General features: G+C 31.9%; 3 protein-coding genes across 4 annotated transcripts in view; all 3 read right to left on the bottom strand.

Moving 5' to 3' along the window:
• Nucleotides 1-4,654: 4,654 nt before the first annotated feature.
• LOC140044015 (histamine N-methyltransferase-like) lies at nt 4,655-7,637 on the bottom strand. Its single transcript, XM_072088496.1, has 4 exons — nt 7,463-7,637; nt 6,678-6,853; nt 5,565-5,706; nt 4,655-4,908 (listed from the first exon to the last, which is right to left on the bottom strand). Exons 1-4 carry the CDS (start codon nt 7,635-7,637, stop codon nt 4,655-4,657), a joined length of 747 nt encoding a protein of 248 aa, XP_071944597.1.
• Nucleotides 7,638-8,087: 450 nt separating this feature from the next.
• Nucleotides 8,088-8,594, bottom strand: LOC140044013 (piggyBac transposable element-derived protein 2-like). Its single transcript, XM_072088495.1, has one exon. The coding sequence runs from the start codon at nt 8,592-8,594 to the stop codon at nt 8,088-8,090; it is 507 nt and encodes a 168-aa protein (XP_071944596.1).
• Nucleotides 8,595-15,341: 6,747 nt separating this feature from the next.
• LOC140044830 (neuronal acetylcholine receptor subunit alpha-9-like) overlaps nt 15,342-24,866 on the bottom strand; it is a 95,511-nt gene continuing 85,986 nt past the window's right edge. For both annotated transcript variants that reach the window (XM_072089507.1, XM_072089508.1), the window contains exons 3-6: nt 20,898-20,942; nt 20,355-20,464; nt 19,089-19,636; nt 15,342-18,381 (exon numbers count right to left, since the gene is read on the bottom strand). In XM_072089507.1, coding sequence (XP_071945608.1) covers nt 17,720-18,381; nt 19,089-19,636; nt 20,355-20,464; nt 20,898-20,942 — 1,365 coding nt within the window. In that variant the 3' untranslated portion in view covers nt 15,342-17,719. The remainder of the gene's footprint in view (nt 18,382-19,088; nt 19,637-20,354; nt 20,465-20,897; nt 20,943-24,866) is intronic.

Genomic DNA, 24,866 nt, shown 5'->3' with positions numbered 1-24,866 from the left:
CAAATAGAAACATGTATTTTCTGAACAATTTGGGATACATATCAACTCTTTCTGACCAATAGTTATTGAGATATGATAAGATCAGGTCAAAGGTCAAATGGTCAGAAATAGTATTTCCGGTCATTTTAGGGCAAAATGTTCGATTATAGTGAATAGAATTATGTACCTTACGAACATTTTAAGACTAAAACCAAGTCTCTACGATTAGTGGTTGCCGAGATATAAGTACTTGATAGCATAGGCGGCCATTTTGAAAAAGCGCCCCCAGCGAATGAAAAACGCGTTTAGAATTTGGACAACAAGTTGGAAGTTGTTTCTTGTGATGTCCTTGATCACTTAAAAGTGAAAAATCAAACTTGGCTAAATATATGAAGTAAAGTTAATATAGTGACAAATGCTGCCTGACTATGATATACACATAAAACTGTGTCAACAATAGACACGTTTCTCGCTCGCGATCAATTAGAAATAGTGGGTATAGATTTGTAAACAAACCGAACACCTCTCGCCTAGTGCGTGTTGAAGCATAGCGAAATGGCGACTGCCGAATGCTTTTGTTGCAAGGTGCATCATAAATGTTGTATATGTTGGATAAATCGTGAATTTAACTACACAAAATCACTGAATAATATTCCTGTTTTTAATTTTCAAACACTTGCTGAGTGGTTTGCGTCGGCTCCAAAGGATAGTGGCGCAAAATCTTGGAAATTTTTCAAGGAAAGGTACGTCCACGATGTGCTCGTGTCTCTCCGCCCGCCCGGTGGCGTTGCCTGATGCGGTACTTCGTCTACTAGGCCTAGGAGGCTTGGGTGTCTGTTTAAGCGCCGAAGAACATCACATAATACATGGAAGATGCAATAGGAGCATGAAGAAGAATGAAAGATAATAATTACTATATTTACGCAACATTTGTAAATAAAATCAACAGTTAACATGTATTAAATGCACCGTAATATATATGTGTCAAACCAAAAATGACAATACATAAATAAAGTGATGATTCCGAACCAAATGCCCAAATAATTCTACAGTGAATATAAAACATAAGTTTAGAAAATAAATAACATCCTTACCATGCCATTCCATCAAAAGGCTAGTTTTGACGATTGCTTTTTAAGATGATCATCTCTCAGTTCTCCCATGCTTTAACATACCTCTCGCTGTACTGTGTTTGTTTACCATTGTATATACCCACTAAAAGGTCAAACTGACGGTGACCTCGCGAGCGCGAAACGTGTCTATTGTCTCTGTTAATGCATTTAAAGTATAGGAGCAACAAACTACTTTCTACGTTTTCTAATATTTAAAACAAAAATGTAACATTACGGTGATTTATCGATGTGCAAAGCGTACATAAGTACTTGCGGCAAAGCATAGTTGCGCGCGTGTTCTGTACGCTAATACATTATAAAATTCGATTGACTTTGGAACGAAACTTCTCATAACTAAGAGTAAGAATTAGAGTGCAATTTCACCCATCCCTGGTCAAAATCAGCAGATTAATATAAGCAATATACTCAGAATTAGTTTCCAACCATAACTGTTTTTTACTAGCATAGATGCAGGCCGAATTATTTATGATGTTTTGTAATCAGATTTGCTTGAGTATTCCTTTAATTAAAACGGATATAGGCCTAAATGAGGATCTAAGTTTATGTTGGTTATTAGCTTCAGATATCTGTGAATAAGTCCATGTGTAAGTTCATGTTATTAATAAAATATATTATTAAAAAATCAACATGATAATTGTGATTTTATTAAAACAAGTATAATATTGTTGAAGTCATAAAATTCAGAGTTAGTGACCAACCCTAATTGTTTATTTCTTTAATAAAAATACACTGATATAGCGGTTGTTTAGGATTCAACTTTTACGTTTATTTTCAGTACCAGTAAACATATAATAACGTGTATATTAATATTGACCCATCGGTTCGGTTCATGTCACCTAATAGAGTGACTCAAAATTAGTGACCGACCCTTCATTTTTGTTTTGTTAGTGCAAACACACTAATGGAGAAGTAATAGTTATAATAAATAATAGTAAAATGATAACATTATAATGAACCATTCATTAAAAATAATGACGATTTACTATTGATATAAACTTTGTAAAGTATTACTTGAATTAGATTTTGAACGGCATCTGATCATATCTCTTTCTGATTTGATGATAATGTTTTATCACAAAATCGACAAGTTTCTGAATGTTATCGTTTGGGGCGCTATTTATATGTCCACAATACCGTACAGTAGAGAACTCATGAATCGGCTTTACTATTATCATCAGTTAAATATACTGGTTTAAACAGTCATTTTACACGTGTTATTCTACAGAAGTAGAGTAAACTGGTCTCAGTATGCGTATCCGATAATTATCCGATTTGAATGAGATTATTTTAACTTTTTTTCGAGTGGAATCTGAAAAACCTCGTCTCCACAGGCAATGTATCGGTTAATTTTTATCGGTTAGCTTTGCATGCGGAAACATGACCCGAGTTTTGTAGGCGATGTAGGCAAAAGGCCGAGCGGTTAAGGCAGCACCTTTTTTTTTTGATAGGACAGTGATAAATTTACTATTGCTAATCATTGGCCACATTGCCTAAAGACAGTAAACAATAAAATAAAAACAATAAAATAAATACAGTACGTCATTTAGGATTGCTAATTTTATTGTCAATTGGTCTTCATCACCCAGCGTTTATAATAACATATTTGTATTGCAATATGTTATATCGTACATACAAATTGTAAGTAGTAGTTGTACTAAGATGACATCGGGTATGAAACGTCTCATACGCACATAGCTAAAATCGCATCTTGGACTTCTACAGTGTATGGACTCTAACCTTACGGTTGTCATTAAGTATATCAATTCATTGTTTGTAACTACTGTGAAGTAACTTTGCGCCAGGGTGTTTAGTAAGTGGTCAGATGTTTTGCCCTACTCTGACGTAATTTGTACTTCATACTAAGTACATTGAGAATACTTGCGAAAAAATACGCAAATAATTCTCGGGTGGGACTCGAACCCACGACCTCCAGATCATTAGCCTGGCGTTCTTACCTCTAGAGGCGCTATTTATATGTCCACAATACCGTACAGTAGAGAACTCATGAATCGGCTTTACTATTATCATCAGTTAAATATACTGGTTTAAACAGTCATTTTACACGTGTTATTCTACAGAAGTAGAGTAAACTGGTCTCAGTATGCGTATCCGATAATTATCCGATTTGTATGAGATTATTTTAACTTTTTTTCGAGTGGAATCTGAAAAACCTCGTCTCCACAGGCAATGTATCGGTTAATTTTTATCGGTTAGCTTTGCATGCGGAAACATGACCCGAGTTTTGTAGGCGATGTAGGCAAAAGGCCGAGCGGTTAAGGCAGCACCTTTTTTTTGATAGGACAGTAATAAATTTACTATTGCTAATCATTGGCCACATTGCCTAAAGATAGTAAACAATAAAATAAAAACAATAAAATAAATACAGTACGTCATTTAGGATTGCTAATTTTATTGTCAATTGGTCTTCATCACCCAGCGTTTATAATAACATATTTGTATTGCAATATGTTATATCGTACATACAAATTGTAAGTAGTAGTTGTACTAAGATGACATCGGGTATGAAACGTCTCATACGCACATAGCTAAAATCGCATATTGGACTTCTACAGTGTATGGACTCTAACCTTACGGTTGTCATTAAGTATATCAATTCATTGTTTGTAACTACTGTGAAGTAACTTTGCGCCAGGGTGTTTAGTAAGTGGTCAGATGTTTTGCTCTACTCTGACGTAATTTTTACTTCATACTAAGTACATTGAGAATACTTGCGAAAAAATACGCAAATAATTCTCGGGTGGGACTCGAACCCACGACCTCCAGATCATTAGCCTGGCGTTCTTACCTCTAGACCACCGAGCTTGCTCTGATGGCTAGGGATTAGATTCGAGCCCAATTAATCAGCGCGTACTGCACCAACAGGATTTTAATTGTTTGTAACTACTGTAGAGTAGCTTTGCGTTAGGATATTGGCTAACAGAAGTATTCTCAATATACTTAGTATGAAGTAGAAATTACGTCAGAGTAGGGCAAAACATCTGACCAATATCAATTCTAAATATCTAACTTTCAAACTTTTGCATTCCTCTTTTTTCATTTCATCCCTTTTGTCTTGGTGAAAATGGAGATTCCTCTCCTGAGTTTATAGCCTCTCTACTAGAACACATTAATAAGAACACAAATAAGATAGTTTAACAAGAATTATTTTACCGCCATCTTTAATTTGTTACATTTTAATTAACATCGTATCTAACATTTTTTGATGAAAACAAATATGGTTAATACTGAAATCAAGTATCTTATTATGTAAATATACCTGTATTTTAAATACTTTAAACACTTATTTTAATTGTCACAAATGCACTTATATGTATACAATATATTCATCACTGAGAATTTTAATAAACGTGAGATGAACTCACAAAAGACAAAACAAAATAGTGTTATGGCAACAATCACATTTAATGTGCAGAATCATAGATGTGTTTTCTGAATAGTAATTCCAATTGAATCCACGGGAATGTAAGTTTTATCCCCAGGCACAGCACGTTCGGAAGTCATCATATTTCGTATTTGAAGAACTAAATGAGGAGATGTTTCAACACACTTGTCAACACAGTTATAAAATCCCACAAAAGACTCCCTGATTCAGATTTTGGGTCTGCTAAACATTGACTGACGTCCAGCGATGAACGAATGCTGTCACTATGGTACTTGTACCCAAATCTGTTAATTCTGAACAGCAAATCTTCACCAGAGATCCGGTTAAATTTTCCCTTTAAGGAACACAATTCTTTAGCGAATGCGTTTCGGATACATTCAAGTCTACTTGAAGCTATTGGAATGTAAGTAATATAGATAATTAGTGTAAGCCGGCCTATATTACATATGCTGTGATATGTGAATATTTTGACATGGATTAAATAAACTTGTTCATGTTTTTTTATTATTATTATTTTTTATTTCATACGCATCCAAGAGCGAGAAACTCACAAATTCCAGGATTGATAAACCTTTTATTATGTATCGTGTTAATAAGTCCCCATTCGAGGCTTATTGTATTATACTAGATAGTAGGCTCACTTTTCTCGCGTACCATCTAGGTCGTGCCCACAGATGGTTCTCGATTACACAATGATTTCAGCCTTTAAAAAATGGCGATTTCAAATGTACGTACCGCAAGACTATAATACATTGTCGTTTACAGAAACGAATAAATACACGATGAGTTATGTAGTCAACTAAAATTAGTACCCTGAGAATTATTCAAAAAGGAGAAACCTGTCACAAAATGATTCCATTTTTTTTCTTTTCTTTGGACTCATTTAAACAAACCCAATGTGTTTTTTTCAGGGATGAGGAAGAGGATGGTACATCGAGGAATAATTTTTAAATATATTCTTTATCCACTCAGTAACGAAATATATGTTTCTTTTGTATAGGCATAACAAGAATACACCAATGAATTCAGTAGAACTGTACAACTTTTACCTGATGCTTGTATAATTAGAAGACGTCCGCCCACTTCTAATTGGTTGAAGCATTGCTGAATGACGTTCATTTCATTTCCTTTGAAGTAGTAGAGTACGTGGAATAAATGTATGATGTGAAACCGTTTATCTGGAGTTTCTTTCTGTAATGAAATATACATTAGTGTTATTCCTATGTTGACTTGGTTCCTATACCAAATTTACTTTTTGTCTTACACAGCTACCCTTTCTTCTTTTTTTCTGGCAACGTTTTAAACGTTACTTAGTGACAAATAGTACATCCTCACTACCACTTTTATTATAAATTGTGCCTCTTTACTGTACTTTATGGCCACAGGGTGAGAAAATGATTGTATTCATTTAATATTACACATAGTTACAGTAATGTTACAACAAGTTGTCAACAATAAAAAATTAATTTGGTAACCAATGGTTTATTTCTTTCATACAAATTTGACCGGTATATCATTAATATTAAGATTGTTAAAATTAATGTAAAAGTATAGTAAGTTTAAAGATTACACAGTATTAACGTCCGACCATATTTTATTTATGTCTGTAGTTAAACATTCACGAGTAATATAAAGTTGGCATTAAGGTTTATATAAATAAACTTGACGTTAATGCTGATGAATAAGTGAGCTTATTATTGATTAATTAATTTATTAATGTGTTGCTAAAGTTGATAATATTATGAATATATACTGTATACCGGTACTCTACTCTTTAATACAAAAATGACCTGTTGGGAGGTTTAAGCTTTTCTTCATACATCTGTACCAAGATGGAATTTCCATCCACGTGTTTACTGTAAGTACTATGTAACGGTTTTTTAGTGGAGGAGCGGAGTTTATCCGAGTATGCTTTTATTTTGTTGGAATTAATATGGTAACAAAAATATCCATTATTAGTAAGTAAAAATGGTTCACTAATATTATATGTAGAGGTCACGTTCCAGCTTGGACCAAGCTTTGATACAAACACAAAGTAACCTGCTGGTAGGTTGAAGATTTTCTTTAAACTTCTGTGCCATGGTCGAATTTCCCTTCATATGTGTAAATACTTTAGTATTTTGTTGAATTACCTAAAATATTTAATAATAAGTTACACATACAAAGTAATCGAGAGCATCAACTTGACGCCAGTCAAATTTCACGAAATCCAAACATTTGTTAGAACACACATTTGCTTTGAAATGATTCATTTCAATAGCGTTTGGTTCCAATACACGAACACAGATATTCTTCTGCTTTTTCTGAAGATTTTCACAAATGAAACAGTCGATCTCACCTAAAAGCAATAACCAAATAACCCATTTTAATTTGTATACAAGCCGGATGCTGATTCTAAAATAATATTTAAACAAACGGGTGAATTTGAAAAGAAATAGGTTTTTTAAAACTACTCGTATCAAAAAACCTGTACAATAAATAAAATTTTGTTTTGAAAATTACAAATCACAATTTATAACTCTTGCCACTTGTTCAAAAATAAGGTTTTTAGTAGTTCTCGAGAAAATGAGAAAATGCAATTTTCAGTTACTTTAAGACTGCTCTTGGCTTTTGATAATTGTCTCCTATCTTTTAACACTAGCCGGTCTGAAAATATATCATTTTTGTTATTTGTGAAGTTATTAATAAACCAATTTGTTTTATTTTCAGTAGGCATGATCTGAAAGTAAATAAATATCTACATAAAAAAAAATCAGAATGATAACGTTAAAACTGTAGGCGCTACCGTGCTAAAAATCAAACAAACATACAAACAAAGTAAATACTATACTTAGTAACATTTTATTTTTGCCAAGTAACAAAGTAAATTATATACTTGGTAAAATGTTATTTTTGCCAATTAACAACGTAGATTGTGTGCAACAGACAGCAAAAAAAGTTGACTTACCAACGCCACTGCCCACTCCAAGAATCCGGCACTCATCTTTTCTTTTTAAACTGTCTTCTTCTATGCATTCATCCAACTTTTCTTTTAACCAGCTTTTCATTTTGTCATTTTGATCTGACATTCGTCGAAATTCCATAAACGATGATGCGTAGCTCTCAGTAGATGAAATAGACATGTTGGAGTAGATTAATGATTACCGAATTGAAAGAAGACAATTGTGTTGTGTCATATAAAGAGTTACGATATTGTTTTGGATTCAACTTTTACGATTATTTTCAGTACCAGTAAACATATATAAATCCCATCAAGGCCCAAACATAATTTTATTGTTAATAAAAAATATTTACCAAGTTTGTATTACTTATTACACATACAAGAATCAGTTCCATATGTTAATTTGAGCCCTTTTGAACTTTGATCCTGTTTTGGGTAATGGGTCATATATGTCCTAATGGGTTATAATAGAAAACAAATCATTTTTTAAACAGCAAAATATTTATTGACATTAAAAAAAAAAAGATCAGAAAATCACATCATAAGCTTTAGTAAAAAGATTTGTTATGCTATTTACAATTTTACACATCCAAATTCTGATTAATAAACAAAAATTGTGATTGTTCTATTGTTATAATTGTATTGATACAATTATGAAAAGTCTATTTTTGTGGTATTCTCTAAAGCAATTCCTCTTCTCTGTAAAGCAAAGAGCTACTTTGCATTTTTCAAATGTTGTATCTGTCTTGTTGACTTTACAGATAGCACAACGACGGCGTTTTTCATCTTTTAGTGGCCAATGGGCAACTTTATCCAACCCTACATCGTCGTTTGCAAGTGGGCGTTTTTGTTGACGCTTTACAGGTTGAATATTAGCTGCAACTGGAGTTGATGGTCTGCCTGGTTTTTTAGTGTTTATTTGAATGAGTGTTTGTGCAACTATTGCTTGAAACTTCCTTTGATTCAAAATTGAGTTCTTTGCAACGCCTACTTCTTTGCATTCCCGGCGATATAGAAGCCAAGCATTCACAAGGGCTATGTACACACCTTGCCAAAACAAATACAGATACCAACGCTTTGAAATGATGTGATATTTGTATCTGGCAATGCAAGCATCCATTACGTCAACTCCTCCCATATGGGTATTATACCGGCTTACAATAGATGGTCTTGTAACCCTTGTAACCTCTACAAATTCTTTTTTCCCTTTGTCCCAGCAACGCGCCTTGTCTGTTGGTTCAACGCCAGCATAACTTGAAATTAAAGTTACTCGTTTTGTGTCCAACCAGCTAACAACTACATTACTCGACTCTTCTACTCTTCAGTCACATGCTCCCCTTCCTTTTTTCTGCATTTCCTTTTCTGACATGAGATTGCTACCGGCAAGACGATTTCCGCGCAAAATTATGTTGGCGATTACTATAAAAAAAAAATATAATAAAAAATGACAATTATAAATTAGACACAATAAAAATAATAATTTTATAAGAAAATAATACTTTTTGAAAATGAATAATATGGTGTAGTATTTTTAAAGTCATAATAAGATCTAACATTCTATAAATTATTGACATATGAACTTGGATAATAATAACACAATACAAGCATGGTGACCCATTGGGACATATGACCCATGTTCTACAACATAGAGGGCCATAGGGACATATATGTCCCCATTTTTTAAAACGCCTACCAAATAAAAAATTAAAGTAATATAACTTATTTTTTGTAATAATCATGATCTATAAACTCTATTGATAATATCTATCTAGTTTTTAAAACAAATAACACAATATTGTAGGTGTTATAGGCTTTAGAAGATCCAAAGACAACAAAGCATGCTTACCTGCTTGAAGAAGCCATTGTGTAAACACTGTAACTAATTCTAGGCTCAATTGACTTCCTGTTGATCTCAAACTGTGCCTTATCTGTCCCTATGGGTGTTGCAGTGATTTTTTTTGTTAAAACCTTTGCCTAGTAAAATCACATGACTAAGACATGTGACGGGTCAAATATGACCCCATGGGTCAGTACCAGTAAACATATATAATAACGTGTATATTAATATTGACCCATCGGTTCGGTTCATGTCACTTAATAGATTGACTCAAAATTATTGACCGACCCTTTATTTTTGTTTTGTTAGTGCAAACACACTAATGGAGAAGTAATAGTTATAATAATAATAGTAAAATGATAACATTATAATGAGCCATTCATTAAAAATAATGACGATTTACTATTGATATAAACTTTGTAAAGTATTACTTGAATTAGACTTAGAACGGCATCTGACCATCTCTCTTGCTTGATGATCATTTTTTATCACAAAATCGACAAGTTTCTGAATAGAATCGTCCACAATACTGAGTAGAACGTAAGGTCAAAAATCGCGCGTTATGTTTACTCGATGGTATATAAAGTTGGTTCGTACTTTCGGTACTGATTTTAACAACCTGAAGCAAGGGTGTCTAGAAAACTCAGATCTCAGATATATCTGAGTTTTCTAGATCTAGAAAACTCAGATCATCAAATGGTTGGTTGGTAGGTCATTTGGATCATTCCATTATTAATCAGAAGGTAGGTCATTTTATACTAGAGTATTATTAAAACTGATTACTGTGTACGTTTTTTTTACTAATATTGTAACATTTAGAAGCGGCTTAATGATAGTAACCAGTTATGTCAAAAAATAATAGGATCGAAAATTAAATGTTTTTCGAAAATTGTCCTGTACAAGTACAAGGATTATTTTTAAAAATGGACACATTTTGACCTTTTTAATTTTTATAAAACTGGTTACTATAGCATAATAAACGTGCACAGAACCCAATATTCGAATCTACGATTATTTATTGTACTATAGTAACCATTTTTATCTAAAAATAAAAAGGTCGAAATTTGTTTATGTTTATTATGCTGTAAGTGACCAGTTACGTCAAAAACACATTTCGACCTTTTCATTTTTACAATAGTAAAATTGACATGCGCATGATACATTATTCGACTCTGCGCATGTGTGTTACTTTCCTGTACTATATTACTTTTTATTTTTCGATAAAACTGGTTACTATAGCATAATTGACATGCGCAGAACAGGTTATTCGACTCTGCTTTACAATAGCATAATTGACATGCTCATAACTCATTATTCGACACTCCGCATGTTTGTTATGCTATAGTAACCATTTTTATCAAAAACTAAAAAAGTCGAAATTTGACCATTTTTCGAAAATTTTCCTGTACTATACTACAGGGTTTTTTTATATAAAAATGGCCAAATAACGACCCTTTTGTTTTTCGATAAAACTGGTTACTCTAGTATTATTGAAATGCGCAGAACAAAGTGGTTACTTTTGACATAAATGGTTACTATAGCATAATAAACATGCGCAGAGTCGACTAATGGCGCATGTTAATTCTGCTATAGTAACCAGTTTTATCTAAAAATAAAAAGGTCGAAAATTTGCAATTTCCGAAAAATGACCGATTTTTTACCCTTTAATTTTTTGACATAAGTGGTTACTATTGCATAATAAACAAGCGCAGAGACGAATAATGGGTTCTGCGCATGTCAATTGTGCTATGGTAACCAGTTTTGACATAAATGGTTACTATAGCATAATAAACATGCGCAGAGTCGACTAATGGGTTCTGCGCATGTTAATTGTGCTATAGGAACCAGTTTTATCTAAAAATAAAACGGTCGAAAATTGGCCATTTTTTCCCTGTACTATAGTAGAGGAAAATTTCCGAAAATTGGCCGATTTTCGACCCTTTTATTTTTTGACATAAATGGTTACTATAGCATAATAAACATGCGCAGAGTCGACTAATGGGTTCTGCGCATGTTAATTGTGCTATAGTAACCAGTTTTATCGAAAAATAAAAAGATCGAAAATTGGCCATTTTTTTGAAAAAAATCCCTGTACTATATAGTACAGGAAAATTTCCAAAAAATGACCGATTTTTGACCCTTTAATATTTTGACATAAGTGGTTACTATTGCATAATAAACAAGCGCAGAGACGAATAATGGGTTCTGCGCATGTCAATTGTGCTATGGTAACCAGTTTTGACATAAATAGTTACTATAGCATAATAAACATGCGCAGAGTCGACTAATGGGTTCTCCGCATGTTAATTGTGCTATAGTAACCAGTTTTATCGAAAAATAAACAGGTCGAAAATTGTCCATTTTTTGGAAGAAATCCATGTACTATAGTACAGGAAAATTTAAAAAAATGGCCGATTTTCAACCCTTTAATTTTTTGACATAAATGGTTACTATTGCATAATAAACAAGCGCAGAGACGAATAATGGTTTCTGCGCATGTCAATTGTGCTATAGTAACCACTTTTGACATAAATATATAAATATATGTTATACAGAATAAAGACACCTTTTAAGAAATGATATATTATAATTAATTCATTTTTGGAATTGTTTTTGTAGGCGCGCCTACAGACACTACCGTATATACATTGTAGTAATCACATTTCCCACATTTCTGTATATATTTAGTGTGTACATAGATTTGTAACTAAAAATAAGTTTAAAATATTGTTTTTCATGTTCCTTGTATGTTTACTTTAGTTTTAAGTATTAATTTAAGAGGGAGAATATTCAATAATAATATCATTACGGTGTTCACATAGTCTCTCCTGGGTATTTAATTCTAAAAATTCCAGAAATAAAATGACTAAACAAGTTTAAGTGAGTATTGAATAAAATAATTATTGACAATTATTCGTAGGGCAGTACCAAATTATTTTATGTTTAAAACAACAACATTACACAGCTTGCTGTGCAATTAACACCATTGTTGTGCACTTGAATGGGTTTCCTTTGACATAATAGGTGTTAACATGTCAATTGAGTGAATCTTTCATGACATTTGTAGTTGAGTTAGTCTTTGGTGAATAGTAACACACACTTGTAATTGAGTGGTATTTTGATTTTTAAATTTCATATTTCTAAAAATTTGAATAAAATTTTGAATATCTGAATATACCACAAGGTGTATCATTCCCTAAATATCCTAAAAGAGCTAAAAAAGTGATTTTTGAAAAAAAAGTTGAGTCGTTCTTTCATAACAGGGCAGTATTATAGTACGGGGATTTTTTGAACAAATGGCCTAATTTCGACCTTTTTATTTTTCGATAAAACTGTTTACTTTAGCATAATTTATTATGCATAGTAACCAGTAATGTAAAAAAATAATAGTGTCGAAAATTGACTATATTTTAAAAAGCGCAACATTTCGACCTTTTTATTTTTCGATAAAACTGTTTACTTTAGCATAATTGACACATTATTCGACTCCGCGCATGTTTGTTTTTTCCCTGAGTACTTTTTGATTTTCTATAACTGGTTACTATAGCATAATTGTCATGCACAGAACCCATTATTCGACTCTGCCCATGTATACTATGCTATACTAACCAGTTTAATCGAGAAAAAAAAAAGGTCGAAATTGGCCATTTTTCGAAAAATTTCCTGTATTATAGTACAGTACAAATTTCTCACTTTTAATTTTCGATAAAACTTATTACTATAACAAAATTGACATGCGCAGAACCCATTTTCGGACTCTGTGCATGTTTAAAAAATCCCTGTATTATAGTAAAAACATTTTTCGAAAAATGGGCAAATTTCGATCATTTTATTTGTAGACATAACTAGTTACTATGGCTATATAAGATGATGATAATATGCACATATATGCCAATATTATCGCATAATTATTGAATTTTAGACAGTGTATATTTTGGTTATTTAAAAAGAAATCCCTGTTCTTAATAATATAAGGATTATCAAGGAAAATTGCCAACTTTCGAATATTTATTTGTTGACATAACTGGTAATTATATCAATTCAATACATCTTAAATTTGACCTGCGTAGACGATTAATGCTTTGTATTATTTTTTATTGTATTTATATGTTTCATATGGACAGTTTGTCTGAAATAAAGTTGAATTGATTGATTGATTGATTGATTGATTGATTGATTGATACAATAACCTATTTCAAAAGTCGATATTGTTGATATCTTTTTTAAAATAACTTTAGTATGAACTATTACAGGGATTTTTAAGTAAAATAGCCAAATTTTGACCTTTTTATTTTTTCGACATACATTTTTCGTTGACACAATAAGCAATTCGGCGATATACATGCACAATAATTATTGCATATTATTTGAATTTTATATACAGGGATTTTGTCGAACAATTACAACATTTGATGATAATAATATTAGTACATATTAATTAAATGGTAAAAACCTAATATTTTTGGTGATTTGCGAAACAAAAAAAAGTGGTCCTGTGACACCATAGTATGTTATGGTAAGATAATTATTAGTTTGGAAACTATTAGGATACTTTGGACGATTAATGCAACGTATTATTGTTTTTTGTTAGGAGTATTTAAACGCAATCTATTATAAAAAAAGTTTTGTCACAATTGGTAAGTCAGAAAAAACAGTTATTCAAGTCAACGTTATTATTTAAGATAAAAGGAAATTTACAATTTTACACAGCACTTAACTAAATATGAATAGTTATGATTATTATAAATCAGTAGGCCTACTATAGCACTACCAATTTATCCGAACAAGTGATAATTTCATTACTGTATCAACAACAGATAATTGGATTCTAAACTGTCGTGATAATGTTTATGCATTTATTTTATAATCCTCTTTTTAGAAACAAAAACCCAAACAGTTATTCTTCCATATAGGCCTAATATTAATAACGCGCATTGATTAAATAATTCATGGTATTGGGAGTACAGTATATGCAATTAACACTTTGAAAGAAATAATGCGCGACAGTTTAGTTCGAGAAAAAAGATTCGCATGTAGACGGTCAGTAACAGGACTGCCAGCTATTTACAATATAAATATATGTTTAGTTTTGTTTTTGTTTGGAGGACGGACCAAAACAAATCATTGATTACTTTGCTAAATCTTAAATTGCATCACAAATTATATTGAACTATTTATGGAATAAATTCGCATGCGCATACACCGATTCTTTCGATTATGGTAAACAAATTAGTTTAGTGAAAAATGTACTTATTATTCCCGATCACTGTTTAATTCAATTTCCATTAATAGACACAATTATTAATCTTTACTTGTTCATAGATTAAATACTATTTAATTTACTTTAAATTGTGTTGGCTAATTGGGAAGACATGGGTAATCTTGATTAGGATGATCTTTAGCTCATGATTTGTTATTGGAGATTGTAAGGGAATTATTCACAGACGTTCAATTTGTTCCATCATTCAAAACAACCTCCGATTGAATAGTTACGCCAATTTAAAATGAGAAATGCATTTTTCATAGTTAGCATTGTTTTCAGCTTGTTTATAAATAAGTTTAGCAATTTGTTAGAATTAAAAAAAAAATGTTAAAAATTGACGTTTGAAATTAAAAATACGTCTCTTCCTCTATTTTTAAGGAGCAAACTTCATAGTTGGAGGCTACTTCTCCACTAAGGGTCCCATTGTGACATCGTCAGCCAACTACGGCGCCAATACGTCTGTCCACGACAGTGTGTGTGTGTGTATGAATGAACTAGTACATCAGGGTAACCCCCTACTCGTCTCGAAAGATGTACTAGGTTCTTTAAAGTGCACATAAGCTATGTGTACACTGGACCTACGGTTTATAGTCCTCATCCGAGAAGACGTCTAGCATTATTAGTTTTATAACATAAACATTGAGAGAACATTGTGTATTAGGATAGGCAGAACATGCAGCGCCCCAAACTTGATGCACAGTTTTAAAAACGATTTTTCTCTATTCTTCAAACTTAATTTTTGATCACAAACAAAAACAATAATATCGGCACATTATATTACAATATTCAATTTTCTCTACTATATTTTAACCTGGTTTAATGTAATACACAAGGCTACTTAACTAAATTCCATGAGTAATAGAAAACAAACGAAATAACCATCTCTACGCATTGAACAATAAAACATAGTACAATTAATAGTCACCATAAGTAAGTTTCAACTTGTCTAGATATTAAGATAATATGCCTATACTTAACTTAATATTAATTCAAGTCATGCTTGAATGACATTAATGAATATACTTTGCATAATTATACTCTCTCAGGCATGGTTGTTAAACATAAATAAAGAATTATCATTGGCCGTTGATTAACTGTTCTCAAAATTAAGTTGATTATTAATATTTACAAGATGACAGGAGTATCGAAACTGCCACCATACCTTATAGCCTACCGCAATATAGCAATCTCAAACTGTAGCAATCGGAGAAGCTAACAATTATTAACTTCAGAAAAACTTTTCTGCGTTCATCAAGCACATTATATTTTTCAATATAAACTTATAGAGGACGCTTATTTGTACTTATTCTGAAAATCGTATTTTAAAAACACGAAAATGTTGACTTGTATATTTTTAAATAATTGTAAACTATTATTATGACGGTTATTATTCCCGAAATATTAATATTGATTTACATGTAATACATACAGTAGTAGTTGTTTTAATGACGACCGATTCAAAGAAAACAACATCAAGAAACCTCTGAATTGTATAAACTAATAGTATACTAAAAGAGCAAAATCGTACACGATTAAAAACAAAAAGCTGTACCATGATTTACAATATTAACTGTTCGATCATGTTGCTAAGAATTATTGATTACCAATCAATATATCGATTACCATTCAATATAATAACAGCTCGTTCACATACTCAGACACGATGTCATTAAATGAACAATTTGGTAATAATTTAAACATATTTTTAAGTAAATATTAATGCTACATATATATGAATAAAAACAAATAGTTTATTTATATATTTTCGTTCAACGAAATCATAATAATGTGCAGTGTACACAAACGATAACGACCAGTACATAGAAACCCTCCTTTGCGGCGATACTCCTATTACGGAGACACCAATGTCTCGTTAAGGGAACGAATGGTAATTTATGTCTGAATACCTACGGCTAAGGGTCCAGAAGATGTCCCCTCGAGGGTTCTATTGCATTTAATCTAATCTAGTTACAAGACTATGAAACATTTATTAGCGAATGTATGTTGGAAGATATCAATTAAGCATTACGTAACCATGTACGATATTATAAACCAAAATATCACATTATTACGCCACTTTGAGGTGGGATTATTTACAGGAATTACTTCACAACGAATGACGTAAGACCCTTACAAAATAAACTTTATAAAGACATGTGTTATGTAGACTTTAACAGGCTCTAAGTTTATGTTAAAGAACACAAATTGAAACAATTTTCCGCTAATGTATATACAGTTATTTAGCAAAAATATTTAATATTGCTAGTGATTTACAGGCATTAAGCACGAGTATTTGTTATATATTTACTCATGGTACTATTGCCCTACTAATACTTGGTTGATATTCTAATTAAACTATTAGTCATGCATGACGTATACTTTGATATCAACATGCGCATGTGCAGTTGTGTCATCACTCTAGCTGGCAAGAATCACAGGGTTAATACATGTATGATAGAGTGTGCGTTTTTCTTCAGCTGCACAATTACTTGGAAAAAACAAAAATAGCTAAACATAGCCATTTGATTAAAACTATACTATTATTTAAATCTAAAACATTACATTACGGTATGTTGATACAGAAAGTTCATAATTGGCACAGTTATCGCTGTGTTGGTAGCAACCAACTTACCCGGGAAAATAAATATTCTTGAACAGGCCCTATGTGTGTATGAACACTTTGTTTGGTCATATTCATAGGAAAAAAGTCATGTAAACAGTTATCCCGAAGGTGCAGATACGTCTATGATCATTCGACGTAATGTCGCTAGCTTGTCTGCGTTTTCCGGGCTGCATACAGCCATTCAATATTTCCAATCATTTTACCCAACAAACATATATACTTTTTAATTTAATAAAAAAAATAAACACAGGTGCTACTTCGACAGGCGTTGACCTTTCACACAATAAAAACTGAGCACATTCAAAACAGTAATAAAAGAATACATACCAATAATAGGCCTATGTATTATTAGCATTATAAGCATTAGTTAAGTCCATAGTTTAAAAATGCATAGTTTTTGTTGATTTTTTTTCAATTATCTATTGAAGTTCTTATACTAGCAGAGGAGATCATAAAATAATCAGAATGTCACCTCTTTTGCGTAACGATTAATGTGTATATCCGTCTATTTTAATCTATAATATTGATAGATGCCATAATCTAGCCCAATTCTTCTATCGTTGTGTCATTGGATGATGGTCTTTCTCTGTCCGGTATGCCTTGTGTAAGAAGAATAATTGAAGTAACAACGGAACTCGTGAGGAATAGTATGAGAAGAAAGCGATCGAGAACTCTTGCAACCGCGCTCCATTCCTGTCGCAAATGACTGCTTTTATCCTTCTTACGTTGTGCGTTTTTCATGTGTTTTAAAATACCATCTACTGACCTCTCGAGCTTAATTAATCGATTATCTCCATGATCCTCTCCTCCGACACCCCCAAATGGTCCTCTACCTCCTGGACTTCCATTCTTATCTTCTAGTAGAATTTCATGTTCTGGGATTAAATTGCCGAATCGAATATTTCTACTGGCCATACTATGAGAACTTCCATCGCGTTTTACAATTTGGCTCGTACTTCCACGATGATGCTCAACATACGAATTTCGAAAATCAGATTCTGGAGGACTTTGCTGGTTACGTTTACGGCACCCGGGTGGATCACATTGAATACACAGTGCCGAACCAAGGAAGTCTACAACAATGACTTTGAGCCAATGCGGAACAGGTGCGGTGCCATTTCCACGTCCGTTTATGTTGAGAACCACCACGTTCATGGCAGTGGAGAATGCAATGAGGAACATTGTCGCTGCGTAGTATTGGCCTGTTGGAAAAACACACATATGTATTACTAATAGCTTAAGTCCAAATGTCCATGTATTATTTTCTGTTGCAACGTCCATATTTTCATCTACGTGGAAAAAAACATAATACAATGCAATATTGTATATTGGTTTATGATAGACCATAATTATGATTATACATCTGTTTACTAGTGGAAAATGAGTAAACATATTCCAGCGTTTTCAATGTTTATGGGTACGTATACAATATATTCGAATTTATAAGTTTAATCATTGGTGGAAAACCGTGCAATTGTTGTTTATGATCATATGTTTATTGTATGTTGATTGGTGGAAACCATATTGTAACGTATCTATTAATTAGGTTAATACAGTATATGTTTAATTATTGTATTATAACATATTGCAAATATATTATAATGTTATGTTAAAATGAAACTAAAGGTACAGTTGATGTATGATGTATCGTTAACGATAAGTTATTTAGTATCCATGTTTCATGAGACACATTTCTTCTCTTTTCATTCGATTAAATGGTGATAATAAAGTTATTACCGAAAATCTACCTACAAAATCGTTTTTTAATTGGCATAACTTTGATGAAAAAGAGTTTTGGCACTACTATTCTAATATATGTTATTGTTTCTTTTATGTAGGCTATATTAATGTAATGCTGGTCTTAATAAATGAAATATATATTCACGTCGTTTAAATGAAATAAACTTACTAATAACTGGAACGATTTCCGACGTCCGCGGCATCATTTCTGCTACTAACAATAGGAACACGGTTAACGATAATATCAAAGTAACACTGAGAGATACTTTTACAACTCCCACGGCATACGGCATACAGAACCCTAAAAGTGACAAACTTGATAGAAGCATACACGGCATTAATAAATTATAAATGTAGTACAACGGCTTCCGTTTGAGACCAAAATAATATGTGACATCCGGGTAGGTGTACGAACAACATGGGTACCTGACGATATTGCGACGAGCGACTGTGTATTTTAGGTCCCATTGTTCGTTCTGTATGTAGCCGGACATATCTGGCAACTGTTTCTTTTTCAGTAGATTCATCTCGTAGCTTGTGTAAGTCCATGAACCGAATTTCATTTTACATTCTTGCATATCGAATGGGAAGTATTTAATGTCAATTTTGCAGACACTACGCACTAAAGTTGGCTTTGACCAAAGTGAAACACTTCCGGTGAAGTTTACTAGTGCGTTAGATCCTCGACTATTCGAAACATAGTCCGCAGAATCGGCACTGAAAAATACAATAGGTCATGATTACTAAAACTAAATATATGGATAAAAAAAAACATCTGTATAATATTAAAACACATAAGTAACTAATCTTTGATTTAGAAATCTTATTTTAAAAAATGTAAATAAAAATAAAACGTAATGTGGGGAAATAACATGCGACTCGAAGCCTGGTGTGTCGTGTCGTTTTAAATTCAATTCAATTCAATTCAATAAATTTTATTGTTAAACTCATGAATGGCTTGATACTTTGGTTGAATTCTGCCACTAAACGGTAGGAACAATCAACTAACTAACTAGTTTTTTAAGACAATTGAGGCTACGTAGGATAATTATATTTATAGACTGAATCTTCGGCCGTTGTTGAGTACACATGTACTGGTAAACTTTATCATAGACTTCAATTCTATACCCTTAACTTAATCTATGTTTTACGTTACGTTATTATGTGTACCGCTTAACCTAGATAAACCGAAATTAGCCTATACTCTATAAAGAGCAATATAACTCAGAAAGAACACCCCTCATTCATAAATGGTAAATCAAAGCCATTATAGGAAATAATTGTGTGAAATAAATGTGTGAAATATTATGTGAACCACGCCACCAAGTGGCAGCATTCTAACACACAACATTCAGACAGGTCTGTGTTACCACACGCCACTCACATTACTACGTATACGCACGCAAATATGTAAACAAACCCAGTCGTCACTTACTTGTTATAAAGAGTAATGTCAGGCATCCACAGCTCCGTTGCAGGAATGCGTAGAATTTCAATACCATCGTAGTCAACGGGGTCCCATGTTAGTTTTAAATCATCCCAATGCTATACATGAATACAATAAAATGAACACATTTTTTTTAATGCATTATAATGATGTATTGTTAATACACAACGTTTATGGTGTATAGTGCAAGATGTGAAATCAAATGTTCGTTACAAAAAGAATTCAAACGTCTCAATTTTTATTCGTTTTCTGTTGATTGTAAAGGGCGTTTTTCAAAAATAAATGTGAGGCATATTCATTGTTATTAGTAAGTCTAACAGTATGATACTGGCCCTGTAAAACGATCCTAACAATATATGGGATTTGAGGCCATTTTGCTTGGTGAAACCACACTTCTGAACGCCGTAAAAAGTTTTACTATATAGTGTTATATACTTGGTTGTCTTATTTGAAGTAATATGACAGCGGTTAGATAATGTATTTGTAGCACGTTATGACATTGAAAACAGAGTTGTGAATACATCTAATTACCTGTTCTATCCATACATTTGTCGTCAAAACTTGATTTCGTTCATCCTGAAAGATAACAAAAAAATCATGATCCAAAATGTGAACACATCAAGAATGTATTCTGTGTAGGCTCTCCCTATTGAATCCCTAAGAACGTATTCACACGACACGTTTCCTATAACATAGCGATACTAACACTATTATCTCTATTTTACAACAATCTTGGGAACACAAGAAAAGTCATATGTGAATAAGAAATTATTTGTAAGTAGTTATAACTTAACGGACGTAATTTTCATGTCATTTATATAATAAAGATATGTTTGTTAAGGGATTGAAAGAAAATTGAAAATATCAAATAAAGTTCGCTACTGTAAATTTAATTTTGTTTTCCAAGAACTGACGTAACTATTACTTCAGTTCAGATCCAATTTTGTATCTCTTTTTTTTTTATTAAGATCTACTTACAAACCTAACTCAGTGGTAAAGTATGAGGTGTAAATCCCCTGAACACCAACAGCACCGCTTCCCTACAACAAATTACAATTAATACAACAAACAGGCAGTTTGTAATATTGTTACTCTTTAGTCTGAAAATTTAACATGGTTAAAGTGTTGATACCATCATCATAGGTTACTCATTTCTATTTTATATCTTGTTACGAGTCTATATAATACGATTGTCTTTAATTCTCCAGAGTGTAATTCGTTAAAAAAATCAATTAATAGCTGAGATTGTGTTGAATTAAAATACAAATTAAATGCAATAACTCGCTCAGTTCCCGCAATTCAATGCCAATTTAAGCACTTTAAATTCTATTAAAGTCATAAATCAAAATAGACTTCAAAATATGATTAAATGTAAGTGATCTGAATAGCAGAACGATTTTTCCTAGTGTGTAATATTCTATACACTGTTCTTTTTTTTCTTTGGAAACACATTAATGTTCGGTCCACGTTTATTCCATAATATCAATAATATTCCATTTAATCTGCAGTGACTACTATGCATACGATTTGTTTTATTGATGTATACTATTATTGAGAAAAAAAACTAAATATTTAGAACATTAAAAAAAAATAGAGGTTACAATGGACTAAACATATATTTTTTAAGTGTCCGTACAAGAATCAATCAAGAATGGAATGAAAATACCTCAAAGCTAGTTATTTAATCTAAGTAAGTACCACCTGTAAACTTTAACAACTCTCTCTTAATCAGCTGTACAATTCAACACGTTTGGAAAAGTAGGATGCAGGTATTTTAAAGTAGTTTGATTGATATCTTAGATAAAAAACAGCGCCCCCTAACACAATTATTATTATTTTCCCCTTTTTTTTCAGAAGTTATGGCCAAAACCGATATTTTATTTCTTAAATGAGCTAATACAGACATTGTTTAATATGTACCTGCACCATATGAGGATTTGACAAATATTTTATTAGGTAGGCCTAAATAGGTTAAATTAATAACTGCAATTCACAGCATCTGATATTTGGTGTATATTTAAATACAGTATTTTTTAAATGTGTATGTCTGAATGCAATCGATCAAGGCCAAAGTAAAGCCGCTGACAACAATCACTGGTTGTTTCAAAAGGATTTAAACATTCAGACTTAGCCGACCGAGGATTTGGTAAGTTCAGTGGCCATACAGTTAAAGAACGATAAAAGTGCACCTTTGGAATAGTTAGCATATTATATCTAAAATAAACTTACTATACATCGGTTTAAGTATGTGATAGAGATATTATAGCGATATTAATAATATTCTTTATGTGTTTTTTAAACTAAAAAAGAACAGTTAATGTACCATTAATCCAACAAATATACAAAACGGATCTGAATGTGAGGGCCTATTTGACTGTGGTTTTATCGCAACACGTTCAAAATAAAGCCCTCTGTACTGTGATCTGAAGACTGCATTGTATCATCCCTCGTCTTCATTTTGGAATATAATTATTATCTCTAGATTACCCCTCACCCGGGTAAACAATTACCGTATATATCGACATAATGGAACAAAATTGAAAAGGTTATAAACAAATTGTCATTGAATTATAAATTAATTCCATAACTTCTACACTTCTACTAACAACATTCATCTCATTAGTCCCTTACAACAACTAATTAACAACATATCTCTTTCGTTTCTAACAGCATTTAATCAATTAATGCCCTTTCGAAGCATTGTTAAGCTTATTACTCTTCTAAACAATGTGTTAACAGGCAACCAACGTAACATCTTAACAACATTTAATAAAATATTCTCATCAAGAACGTGTTATCTCACAGTCATAATGTTAAATAATTGTATTATATATTCATAAAATATTGTTATACAATATTCAACAACCTATTTTTTTTTTCATTTTATGTCCATCCTGCCCGAGAATCAAATCTATATTAATGTGTTAATTGTTCATTGTTTCGTCTTGCGAAGAGATGAAATGAAAACATGAATTTTGTCGCGACGGAACTGAAACTCAATTTTTAACTGAACACAAACTAAATTCGATCAATGATTGGTATAATAATTCAATAAATCGGCGACAAAATCAATAACGAAATAAATTTAAAGTAACAGGATCTTCATTTCGTTTATATATTTGTTTATGAGTTCGTTCTTTTCTTCGTACACGTATGTTCTTCATTAAATGCTTATATTGTTATTTCTATTGAATACATTTCATTATTATTTCCTATATGTTGTTTAGTACATCGACCCACTTATTCATTAACTAATGTATTACTGCTTTCACCTATCACTAGAATATTCGCAACTTATCACATTACCCTTCGATTAGCATACATGCACAAGTCAGTCACTAAACTAGTACTGAAGAAATTATAACAACTTTGATATTATTAAAACTAGTCATCATGCTTAATATACGCAGAAACGTGCGCTGAAAAATTGGGTGAACGTTATCGTATGACCCGAAGTTAATGTATGTACACAGGGAAAAGTGCTCTTACCTGATATACCGTAACTATTGTATTTTATCTATTAATGTGATACGATAAAAGTAATAATATTGATAATACGTTATTAGTATTATTAATTTTAAGAATAATCGATTTCTCACTATTATCAACAAACCAACGGCATTTCTTTTAAAACTAACAAACTGGTTGAATGCGTATTATAATACTCATTAGTTTTACGGTACTTAAATAAATTGAGACAGATGGACATATGAAGTAAATGATGACAAATACGAAAGTAATGTGACAATAATTAAGTGAATAACGGAGACTGTTTAAAGAAGGCATATTTATTTTTCCATCCATCATTTTCTACCAACCACATAGCGATTTCTTTTTCCTGTTACATACATCGGTCATTAGTCCGTACTGTAAAGATAAGCTAAGAAATAAAAATGAAAAACGAGTGACAGAGCTCAATCAATGTATTGACAGTAAAACGACAAGCATAATTCAATGCTCTTGTCAAAAAGGCCTCTATCAAAGTAATACGTACGTACTCAAGATAGTATATATGTTAGTCTTTTCTAAACTTCCTGCATCGTGACTGAATTTCAAAACAGAATTTGCAGAACAAACATTGTCACTTTAGTACACTTGCATGTGTGTGCTCTCATTATATCGTTATATTTAATAAAACATTAAAAACTATAATTATTTTAGATTAATATTATTATCTATTTTAATACCTCTATTAATTTTAGTTTAAAGATTGCAGAAAGTCATATACCATCTCCTGCACTAATGAATACAACTTTTAATATGACCTGAACACAGAATATACAAATCCAAAAAGTTGGTCTTAATGTAATACTTAATGTATAATATAAAATACTTTCTTCGTTGTTCCTATACGGTTTTGTTAGTTGTGTTTGTTATTGTTGTTCGTACATACAGTATCTTACACATATGGCTAACCTAACAAATGTCACGTACAATTGGTAAAACCCATAGGCTATAATTGTTTTATTGCTACTCTCTAAAACTGCGTTTATGACCAAT

The sequence above is a fragment of the Antedon mediterranea genome, chromosome 3 (assembly GCF_964355755.1).
Source record: "Antedon mediterranea chromosome 3, ecAntMedi1.1, whole genome shotgun sequence".
Classification (NCBI taxonomy): domain Eukaryota; kingdom Metazoa; phylum Echinodermata; class Crinoidea; order Comatulida; family Antedonidae; genus Antedon; species Antedon mediterranea.
Note: the sequence above shows the minus strand (reverse complement) of the source record. Positions and strands in the feature narration are given on the sequence as shown.